The sequence below is a fragment of the Peromyscus eremicus genome, chromosome 14, assembly GCF_949786415.1.
Source record: "Peromyscus eremicus chromosome 14, PerEre_H2_v1, whole genome shotgun sequence".
Taxonomy (NCBI): domain Eukaryota; kingdom Metazoa; phylum Chordata; class Mammalia; order Rodentia; family Cricetidae; genus Peromyscus; species Peromyscus eremicus.
In genome coordinates, this window is record NC_081430.1 from 27,289,330 (window position 1) to 27,301,620 (window position 12,291).

Sequence of the window (12,291 nt, forward strand, 5' to 3'; positions counted from 1 at the left end):
ACTTCTGTTTCTGAAGGCTACCCTACCCACAATAATGCAAGAAGTCAGCTGACCAAAACTGCTTCTAAAGCTTGGCTCATAACCCGTAGTCTGCACCTGCAATTCCCATGAATTGTTTTAAATTAAATATCAGCACATTTTATTTGACACTAATTTGCCAATAATATTTTAAAGCTAATATATGTTTCTCACCAAAATAGTAAATCTAACTGTAGGAAATTATTGCAGGAAAATAATGTCATCATACTAATTAGATTTATTAAATTATAAGTAGTTAAATTGAATATTTTAATGTGCTGCAGACTAAATGGATGATGATTAGAACATCCTGACTTTCCTTACTGATAACTGAAGAATTCAAATCAGATTTAAATTGATTATGATGACTAGATACATTGGGGAATTGTGGCACCCTTTTATTCTGAAACTGAACAACTATGTTTTTGCTGTAGTTCTTGGACCAGAAAGGAGAAATGAATGCTGCTGTCTGTGGTTTCTTTGAATTCATGAAATCCAAAGAATAATGATTGAAATTAAACCTCAAAGTACTGTTATCTAACAACATAGCTATTTATCTGGAAATAATGGGACCTTTAATTATAAGTCTGACTTATTTCTAAGGATTATACTTGTTTGTTCCACAAGGTTCTTTGGGAGAACGTATTTTAAATAGTCCCTCTCCCCCAAAGAACCCTCGAGTGAAGCTTTTCAGTAGCGTGTCCGTACTTTATTCATCTTCTGAATTCGTGTGCTCTGTCACTGAGTGGTGTGTGCTTCAACACATTCTTCCAGGCTTTTGACTCTTTGACAAAAGCTGTGAAAGCGAATCCTGAGTTTGCAGAAGCCTTTTATCACCGGGGACTTTGTAAAGTGAAACTCAACAAAGAGAACTCAATTCTGGATTTTAATCGAGCGATTACTCTCAATCCCAAACATTACCAGGTATTTAAATAAATGACATCCGCGACTGGAAGAATAGGTTAGTTTTGGTGATACTACTGAATAGTTTGTATGTAATTGGTAATAAAAAGCAAGAGCAATTCTCTCTCTCTCTTTCTCCTCTTCCATCCCCTTCCATCTCCTTTCACCCGTTCTTTTGGTTTTTTTTTTTTGTTTTTTTAGACAGCATTTTACAGAGCACAGAATGGCCTTGAACTCACTAGGTAGCAGGGAATAACCTTGAACTCTTGACCCTTCTGCCTCTGCCTCTCAAGTTTAGAGATTACAGATGGGTGCTATCATATCTGACACCACTTAACTATATTTTAACAATCTAAATTTTTGTATTCTTCTTTGGAATGAGTGTATTACTTTTTAACATAGATATTGCATTTGTAACAATATTTTGTAAATATTTCAAATACATTAATTTATTTGTTAGGAATTTTAATTTATATGCAATAAATTTTATTTGTTTATTGCTTTCATATCAATGGATTTTTGTCTCCTAATAGATTTAAAGGACAACAAAAAATTTAGTAGATGAAATTTGACTGGCTCTTGATTTTAAATTAAATTTGAGTTGATTAAATACTAGATAATTTTAGGGAATTATTAGTAACTATCCTAGATAAATAATGTTGGTGTGGTTATGTAGGGCAATGTCCTTTTTTTCACAGGAGACTCATACTAAAGGAAATGGGGTGAGGAATTATGATGTATGCAACTTGTTTTTCAATAGTTTAGGGGAAAAAATGGAGAAAACTAACACAGTAGGCTACATGCTAATGATTACTGAATCTAAGTAGTAGCCATAAGTATGGTCCTGTAAAGTTATTTCAATTATGCTGTATGCTTAACTTTTTAATGAAAAGAAATGGGGAAAACTATATTTTAATACTGTCTTTAGGTAGCATAGACTTGTTTGAAGTTCCCTGTATTCTGGTAGAACTGACGATTTTACTAAAACATCCATCTCTGATTTTCTCCTTCTCTGAAAAGGCATATCTATGCCGAGTAGCCTATTATGGTTTAAAGGGCAGATACTCCAAGGCAATTCTGAATTGTAACGAGGCCATCAGACTTTATCCAGAGAGTGTACGTGCCTACATCTGCAGAGGAGTTCTGAAATACTACAACAGGGTAAGCCATTCCTGCCAGGTTACTGGGAGTTTAGAGCTGAGGTTTCTCTGCTTGTTAACTGGGCATTCACTTCCTACAATTCCTCGGATATATGACGTGAGAGTGTGCTGTTTATATACTTGTGGTGTTCTCTGCTTTCTGGACTTAATCTTTAAATACACATGATACATAATATCCCACCATAATTTGTATTTAATTACTTGATTGTTGGACTTTTGAAATGTTTATATATTGTACTATTCATTGCTTGAGTTTCCTAAATAGAAATTCCTGAGCAAAAGATTGTGGTATCTGATGCTGCGTGGAATGATTCTCTCTCCCTGATTGTAGTTTTGGCTTCTTTTCATTAGTGTTGCGTATGGAATACTTTCCTTTAGCACCTTAAAGCAAAAGTGAGACCTTGCATTGCGTGTCCATTATTATTATGTTCAGAAATGGTGACATAAGGTATCAGAGTAGAATGGAAGGGGATGAGAGAGTGAATGTGAGTAGAAAACGTTGTGACTGTGTGATACCACAGTGTGACTGGCAGAAGTGAGTCAGCCCTTCAGTGGTCACCAGAGGACTATGGATTGCTTGCCTTTTACAACCAGTACTGTTTTCTCCAAGCCATATAGCAATATGGTGTAATATTTGCTTAAACTAATTTTTTTGAGATTTTATTTTTATTTTATATTTATGAGCATTTGCCTGTGTGTACGTTTGTGCACTGTATGTGTGCATGTTTGTGCACTGTATGTGTGCGGTGTCTGTGGAGCCTAGAAGAGGGTGCTAGATCTCTTGGAACTGGAGTTACAGGCATTTGTGAGTTGTGGGTGTTGGAAATTGAACCTGGGTCCTTTGGAATATCAGCCCAGTGCTCTTAACTGTTGAGCCATCTCTCTATCCCATAATTGCTTACATTTAAGTTACTGACATCCTTAATTTTATTTGTAAAGTGAAATTTTATTTGTGAGGTGAAAGAACTGTAAGAACCCCTGTCAAGATCTTCCTAGTGGACTATGTGAAAGATTAGCTTCATTGTATTAATTTTAAAGATGATACATAGAATCTTAAAGGAACACTTTAAACACTGACAGGCTCGCACATTTATTTTATGATTGAACTTATCTATTATGATTTATTCTTCTCACTCACTCTTTCTTTTTCCTTGTAGAGTTACCAGCTAGCTATTGCAGATTTAACTACAGCCATCAACATGGACAAGAACAGTTATGCAGCATTTTATAACAGAGCGTTGTGTTACACCAAGATAAGGGAACTTCAGATGGTAAATAACCATTTTAGTAAATGACAGATTTAAAGCATTCGAGATGCATCATGCATTCAGTGGTTCCTTGACTTAGACAAGCAATCAATAAACAATATTTCATAAGCAGCATGTTAAAGCATTTGTAAACATGTTTAAAGCACCTGTATTTTCTTCTTATCTCTGCTATAATCTTGGAAAATAATTCCTATGTAAATACACACATAAAACTTCACAAACCACAAAGAACCATTTCAGAATGATATTGATTTCTTTCCTAGTGCTAAATTATCTTATGCAGTTTCTGTACTGTCAATTCATTTTATAATGCCTGTACAATTATTTAAATGCCTATATAAATTAGGATACGTTCTATAAGTATCATCTGAGTAAATGTTTTACTGATCCACTGCCGTACATAATTTTGTAGAAGTGATCACTAGCAATACTGTTTTACAACTTGGACCCAAGCTGGAACAGCTCATGGAGGTATTTGTTGTAGAATTCTGAGACTATACATGCAGTGAGGAGTACAGAGTCACGTGTTCCACCTGCAGGGGCCGTTGACAGGGATTTGCTCATGTGCTACAAAGCTTGTTACGGCAACCATATTTCGCTGTCAAACTCATTTGTGATTTCTAATCTTGCCACCGTTACAGCCTCATCCTTTGTCAATATGGTTGATGTCATTGAGAATCAGCTCGGTGCGATCACCCACCTGCAAGTTCCTTGCGTTTTGTCCCCTGCTCTTGCTTCCTTCCCCTGTCTACTGGTCTCTCCTTTCTCATGCCTGCCCTTTCCATAGCAGCAGTGAGTTCTTTCGGTAGACTTCGCACCCCCACTGATTTAGGTGGACACATTCCTGTAAAATTCAGCTAAGGCTGCTTCCAGCTTCCAGAGATTTGGAAGTCACAGGGAGGACAGAGGCTGAGAAACCTCCTGTCTAGCACAAGAATGTGACATTCCCGACAGCTAGCCGGGCAAGTTTGTCTTCCTCTACAGATGTAGACAAACAAATCATTAATTTTTAACAAGGCAGTTGTTAAAGGAGCTAACTGGAGGGTCATTTAGCAGGGACCTCCCAAGCAGGTGCCTTTGAGGACCTTCCTTACACCCCGCATTCCTGCCTGAAGGTAAGCTCAGGCCAAACACAATGGGCTGGGCAAGAAAGGAACTCCCACATGTTATCTCAGTTATGCGGAAAAGCCAATTCTAGGTAAACGAAGACCACGTAAACGACTCTGAATAAATGGGACCAAAATAGGGTTGCAAAATATTGGTGATTTTTCAAGATGCCAGGACCCCAGAACATTTCATCTGCTCATTTTACAGATAACAAGGAAACGAGAGTAGGGAGAGACCACAGAATTTACCCAGGTCCCACAGGGAGCTGGAAACCTGTGCTGGTATCCACACCTTTGTTTCCTTCTAGGTTCACCATCCTGAGGTAGCTTTGGAAAGCCATCTGACTACAGATTGGATGACATGTCATTTCAAAGTGTCACCAGCTCCCCTTTTGCCGACTTTCACCTGCTTTTCTGCATTCCTTCCGTCACTGGGCTGACATACTTAGGCATTCTTTATGGATAGAGTTTCCTAAAATCTGAGCATGGTGAATTTTTTTTTGTTTGAATTTTGAATAACTTGAAAGTAGTCATCATTTGTCATTTTCAAGCATAATACTTAAACAATAGCAAAACCAAAATATGTATTATTGAAACACAAAGCTGAAGAAGTATAATGAAATTGAACCAACTAGAATCTCTAAAAGCAGTTTTTTTTTTCAAATTTGCTGTCTTTTATCCCCTCTGAAAAGTTACAAAAATATATTCAGACAAAAGTGGACATTGGAATCTATTTTAGGATCTCTGGATCAAGTAGCTTGTCAGATCGACTCCTACAGCCAGTGGATCATGAAGTTAGACAGGAAGAAGGCAACTTACATGCTTGATTTCTTCTTTCATTGCCCACAGAGGAGCCTTTATGCATGGCATGGTTCTATCAGGATGGTTTTCTGATTGTCAGTTTCCTCCATTCAGCAGGTTCTCATAGCCTTAGAACAGCATGGTAGGTTTTGACTCTACAATTCTATAATAATGAAAACAGTAGCCGTTACCTCCTGTTTATGGCTTATTGTATGGCAAGCACCAGGCTACACACTGTATCACTATAAAGCCAAGGCATTTCTGTTTTAGGCAGAAATTGAGGGACGGTGAGCACCATTGGGATTTCCAGGTTCTTGTGCCCCTAAACACAGATTTGGACAGCTACACATGTAGATAGTAGAAGGAAAAGAATGGGTTTACTAAGGGGATAAAGGCACTTCTAAGTCATGGCTAGCAAAAGGTCAAAGTTTCCATAGGGCCTGAAGCAGCAGAATGGAGAATTTGTACTGTGCACACTTTTTTTTTTCCCTCCAAATGCTCTGCTCTGTTGGCCTTGGGAACATGTGGTAAGGAATTTCTACACGGGTTTCATTCTTTCTTTATTTTTGTTATCATTATTGTAAATTGTATGAGTGTTTTGCCTGCATATATGTCTATGTGCCATGTACACACAATACCCACAGAGATCAGAAAAGTTGGCTCTCCTGAGACTAGAGTTAAAGACGGTTGCGAATTGTCATGTAGGTGCTGGGAATCAAACCAGGGTTCTCTGGAAAGGCAGCCAGGGCTTTTCGTCACTAAGACACCTCTCTGGCAATCTTACAAGCTAGTTGATTCAGAAGTTCTAAAATAGATTTCAATGATATCTTTCATGTGCAAATTTTGACCTCACACTCCTGCAATATTTGTAAGTGAACTCTAAAATGTATTAAAATGTATTACTTGGTCCCAAGTAAACACACAGACTGTGTGGCCAATGGGTCAGGCTTCTTGCTAGCTAGCTCTTATAACTTAACTCAACCCATTTCTATTAATCTATATGTTACCACGTGGCCATGTTGTTACCGGTCTGCTGGCATCTTGTTGTTCCTTGCTGCGGCGGGTTGGCGTCTTCTCTTACTCTCCTTTCTTCTCCTGTCTCTTCAGTTTGAATGTCCCACCTAACCTTATTCTGCCTCGCCATTGGCCAAACAGCTTTATTTATCAACCCATCAGAGCAACACATATTCACAGTGTACAGAAAGACATCCCACAGCGCATTCTAGTTTTTTAGCTGAGGAAATGGACTTCAAGTTAAGCTACTTTTCTTAAACTCAGAATCTAGTAACAGCAACTGATGATACAAATTCAGAGAAAGCTATGGCTCTTGCTGTCTTAACCAAAACTTTTAGGTTAGACAAAGTGGGAAATGTCTGCAATTTCAGACTGTAGAGATTTGGGGCATCAGGATCATGAATTCAAGGCTAATGTGGTCTCCATAGCAAGTTCTGACCAGGTAGAGTTACATGGTATGACCCTCTCTATCTCAAGGGTCAGTAAAACAAAGAAAAACCAAACCAGTTTCCAAGTTCTCATCTCCACCACTCACCCTGAGCTTCCATGAACTCTCACTTAAAATCTTTTCTCATGTTCAACTGCTTGATGGCTCTCTAGGGCATCCTACACACTCTGTGTTCTGTGAGTCCACAGAAGTAGTGAGCCAGACAAGGTGTAATGAACAGTGTAGATGGTTCTTCAAGTACTGCTAAATATTTTATATGCCAGCAATATTGATATTTATATCACAGGATACATATAAGATCTCTAATTGTACAGTATCTTTGGACACACATGCTGTGAAATAGGAGAGAAGGGCAAGTGGGCAGAAAGTTAAATTCTGTTTATTTGCCTTCTACAGTCAGCTGATACTGTAGTCACAAATGAGCCTTGTTTGACCAACCATGTGCCTCTTTTGAACAAATCATCCACTGAAAATAATGTAGAAGCATGCACCCATTAGTGCTTAGTGCAGAGGCGGCATCAGTGAAGCTTTGCCTCCTCAGTCAATGGAAAAAATTAAGAGGAAGTGATTCCTCATCGGTGGATTCATTCTTCGAGCTCAGGTTGCTTTCTTTAAAAACAATGAGTCGATTTATCAACATACGGCAAACTTCCCTGTTTCCCTGTTCAGTCTTGTTGTGATCCCTTTTCATTGTGGTTTATTCATTTGATAAATTTGTGTTTTTTTTCCTTTGATTAAAATTTACCAAATGCCTGTTATGTGAAGGCAAGATGCTTTGTCACTAGATTTACAGTGATGAAAAGATGAAGTACTTGCCTCCGCAGTTTAGACTGCAGTGAGGAAGTCAATGAAGTTCCAAAAAGAATTTAAATTTCAAACGAGAAACTCCACTTGGCTTTCATGTGAAAGTGATAGTTGGAGAAAGTATCCAGTGTGTGTGTGTGTGTATGTTGTGTGTGTGTGTGTGTGTGGGGGGGTTGAGTCCCTTCCTTCCAAAGTATGCAATGCATACAAGTATGCATGGCAAACAGATGGCATGTGGACTACAAGCATAGTGAGTACTTATTTAAAATCAGCACTAGCCATAATACTATAGCTAAAAGGAATCTTCAAGTTGAGCCTAGACTTACATCACATTCCAGAATTGATCCTGAGATCCCACTCTGGGTAGAAGCATATTTGTCCCAGGGCAATGGGGTATAAGCAAGGTTCTAAAGAGTTGCACCATGGCTCTAAGTGACTTTTTTTCTTTTTAGGCTCTAAGAGATTATGGCATTGTGCTGCTTCTTGATGCGGGAGAAAGAATAGCATTAAATACCTTCATTAACCGTGGACTCATCTACACTGAACTAAAGCAGTATGGCTTTGCGCTAGAGGTGAGCCTTCCTGTGGATGTGGGCAAATGACCTACTTGATTTCACACAGCCTCAGAAACTAGTATGTATTGCTACAGAATAGCTGTGTTAACGAGTGACAGTGTTAGTAAGAATTGTATTGAAATATCTGGGATAACTAATAGAATTTTTATGAAACCTAAGTAAGTACTTTCCCTTCATTTTAATTACAGCTGAATGGTTAATGTATTAATATTTTTTAATTAAGGCTATCATCTCCCAAAGGAAGTACATAGAAAATTCAATTAACAAAATTATTTGTACGTATTTTACTCTGTTCTATAATGTTCTTTCTCACTCACAGTTTTCCTTCTCCTCTTGAAATTTGTCAAAATAAATCTGTTTCAAACTGGGTAGGACACAGGTGTGTAGAATGGGCTACTGAGAACATCCTTTTAAGCCTTTAAGACTAGGCCTTCAGGAATGGAATTTATGAAAGCATATTGGAAAGAAACAGGCAGTTTTCAATTTGTTGCATTATAGAATAAATATAGTTCGCAATTCTCATTTTAATGTTTATTATAACTTGACAGTAATTTTTGGAATTAAAATTTAGAAACAAGACAAATATGGAATATCCATTTGTAGTGATGGTCATTTTATGTATTTGTTACATCTATATAACCTTATATAATGAAATATTTCCTTGCTACATTCCAGCTTTGATAGTGGTGCAAATTTATAATTTTAACTTAGAGATAAGGAAACAAATATTCAAAAGAGGTTAAATAAGACCTCTGAGCAGTAAGTACTGAGGCAGGCAGGATCTGAACTCAGGTCCCACTAGATTATAAATGCCGTGTCCTTTCCTACAAGGCAGTTTTAATGTTTGGGGAATCAGGAGAGAATTACTCTTGACCTCCTCTTCACCTACCACACATTTAACTCATTAGCAAGTCTGCTTCTTTCTGTCACTGAAACAAATTTTGAACTGTATCAGTTCTAATTGCTACTTTCTTCTCAACTGGGAAGTCCTAGGTGAGATTTGAGCTCAGATCTCAGAACAGAATTTTCTGTCTCTTAGTCTGCTGAAGTAGCTTACCCTTGGCTTTGCCTTTTCACACTTACCCTGGCACGTGAATTCTCCACATAGCAGTCAAACAGACTGCTTTAAAACATAGAACAGATTCAGTCATTCTTCTGCCCCAAACCTGCAGTGACCCATCCCACCACCCGACAAAACCTGAATTCCTGACCAGGTCCTACTTACTGTGAGCGATGCTCACTTAGACTTTATCACCAGTCTTCTTTTCTACACTGAAGTCATTCCACTCTGGCCTCTTTCTATTCTCTGGTAAGGCTTCTTCCCGCCCTACTCTGGGGAGATGCACAAGCTGCCCCTATACACATAACAGAACTATAGCTCTAAGCCCTTCTTTAATCCAAATTTCTAACTGAATATGGTCTTTCAATCAAAAGAAAACTGAAAAATTGAAATATGATATTAAAAATATTAAAAGACCTCAAAATAAATTTGGAGATAGGATAAAGAAACACATGTCAAAGAGACCAGCAGAAAATAAGCAATAAGATATGAGACTCAAATCCAATGATGTCAATAGTTATATTAAGTAGAAATGGTCAAAAGTCACCAAATAAAAGAATGGCATGTCAGATGGGAATTTTGAAAAGTATCTAGCACATTCTGGGTACAAGAAATACACTTCAAATATAATGATGTGGATAGAGTTATACAAGAAAGCATACAAAAGCAAAGTAGTGATCCTTTGTGTAAAGAAAACAAGTCACTAAGAATTAAATAAAACCATTTAAATGATGCAGACAGAGAAGAAACAATAAAGGTTATAAGAGTGTGTGATAAGAAAAATACCAAGATAAAGTCATAAAGCCTGTCTACAGGATAAAAGATTTTTGGAAGGATCAATTGACAGAATCCTTAAGTGGCATGAGAAGTAGATAGATAGTGGGCAGCTGTCTGATGTCCCCAGGACCAGCTGGATCAGGAAGCATCTGGACTGGAACGCTTGGGCTAGTGGTACTTGATGTTGTATTAGGAGCATTTGCCTGTGCCTTTTCCTTCTTACAAATCTACCAGGTGAAACAAAGGAATTAAAAATAGATTCAATAAGAGAATTCAAAAAATAGACATGATATTTAGGTGTCACACAGTACTGTTCAAAGGTTTGGTGCCTTAAATTTAAATATATATGAGCAGCCATAGATCAAATATCAGACATTTAAGGGATGTAAAATTGGTACCCCCAAAACACATTGTCACAGGTACTTAAAGATGATGGAATAGGGGCAAGTGTGTGGGGTGATGGCATCAGAGAGCTAAACTCACCTATGTAAGGAGTGAATAGCTGTAAATGTGAATATATTGCTCATGTTTTTTAGGAGTTTGAAGGCAAACACCAGAGTAACATATAAAGTTAACTGTCCTTAAGGGGTGGGACTAGGAGTAAGGAAAAGTGGAAGGGAGGGTCACTGTTTAGCATTCTATAGTTCTATAAGATACCACTTACAATATAATGAATTACTTTAGTAAGAATAAAAGTAATAATATAGACATAGATAAATCTTTGGATCTCTTTACAAATTACATAATAAAGCTGGTCATGTTTAAATAAGCAGTAAGTTGGCAGAATTTGAGGATCTGGAGACAGCATCAGCTCCAATTTCAAGTACATTGGCGGTGATGGGAGTAAGAAAGATGTGGCCATCTGTAGTTCCCAGAGAAGGGGAGTTGAGGGAGAAGCATGGTAAATCAGGGCAGCAAGCTTCCACAGGAGATGGGTAACGATTCTCAGACACAGAACGAGGGATGCTTGGTAGATTGCTTACTTAGATTATATTTAACGAGATAGCAGATTTCTCATTGCCATCCAGATCCTTCCATTTAGTCTGAAAATGTGCTGTGCAGCTTTAAGAGTAGGATCCCCACTTTGAGACTGGTCGGTGATGAAGCCATTTCCTCTCATAGGGACCCCAAGTTTTCAATTTGACCTTATTCCCCACTCTTTTACCCCTAGGGATAGCAGAGAATCCATTCTACTTCTTAAGACAAGCAGGTTCTCCCTCTGAAGACAACCAGGGGAGCTGTGAGAAGAGAAGGGGAGGGAAATGAGTGGTTAAGGCCTCTCTAGTTGAGCAGTGCCTTCTGGGGCTAGAGGGTGATGGCTACTTTTAAGAAGCACATTTGAAAGGATTTCCTTTTGCCACACCAGGAGAGCGTACCATCTCCCCACGGTTCAGCTTAGCTTAAGCGAAGTAACAGCCAGAAATGCCCATGGAGATTCCTGTTGATGCCCATCTCTCGGGAAGATTGTGGCCATTTTTATTTTTTTGGAGGTTCTGGGCGCTTACTTTAGAAGGTGTTTCGCCTCATGATAGCAACCAGTAAAATAAGTCATATATAGTCACTACATAGGCATATAATATATCGTATGAACATGACATTTGTTTTATAGGTATCATTTGATTACGAATTCAAATTTAGTACTGTTCTTGTTTGCTTTCATGCTGAAAATAATTCTGTAAGATTTTGAGGTGATTCCAAGCTTCAGACAACATTTTTCATTTTCTGGTCCATTTTGGCTGGCTCTCTTGCAGACTCAGCACTTGAAAAAAATTCTCTGAAACAGCCTGTTCCCCAGGGCCATTCAAATTCACTCCTGCCTGCTTTCTAAATTTTACATCCTAGGGCTAGAGTTCCCATTTCCCCACTTCAGGAGGGCTTCTGGATCCTTGCACAGAATCATACACCTCCTCCCAGAAGTGTGGATTCCAGAAGTAGGTTCAAACTTAACCAGTGCGTGTTCTGCTTTATCATCACTTACCTGCCTGGCACCTAACTGTCCAAAAGTCATGTAATTCCAAAGGTTCTTTCCAGGGGAGTGTCCTTTTCTGCCCAAGAAGGGAAGTTTCCAGTGGTATAAACAATAAAAGAAAGTAAATGAGGTACTTTGTTACATACCACAGAGCAGCACCGCAGGAAAAGTCCCTGTTCTTAAGGTGGATACAAGTCACACAGACTCGGAATGTTAATAACGATTGGCATTCCTTGTTCCATCCATTCTAATTAGATGAGATTCTGTAAAGAAAAAAAAAGAAAGCTTAGGAAGATGTCTAGTTTAATGCTTTATGTGCTGTATACTTAAGTGGAATCAGAGTTAGAAGGACGTTTTAAGGAGATACATGACAAATTAACAAGATCTT

General features: G+C 38.2%; 1 protein-coding gene across 5 annotated transcripts in view; it reads left to right on the forward strand.

Moving 5' to 3' along the window:
* Ttc6 (tetratricopeptide repeat domain 6) overlaps window positions 1-12,291 on the forward strand; it is a 175,836-nt gene that overhangs the window by 147,222 nt on the left and 16,323 nt on the right. For all 5 annotated transcript variants that reach the window (XM_059279993.1, XM_059279994.1, XM_059279996.1 and 2 more), the window contains exons 23-26: window positions 793-942; window positions 1,942-2,082; window positions 3,239-3,352; window positions 7,975-8,094. In XM_059279993.1, coding sequence (XP_059135976.1) covers window positions 793-942; window positions 1,942-2,082; window positions 3,239-3,352; window positions 7,975-8,094 — 525 coding nt within the window. The remainder of the gene's footprint in view (window positions 1-792; window positions 943-1,941; window positions 2,083-3,238; window positions 3,353-7,974; window positions 8,095-12,291) is intronic.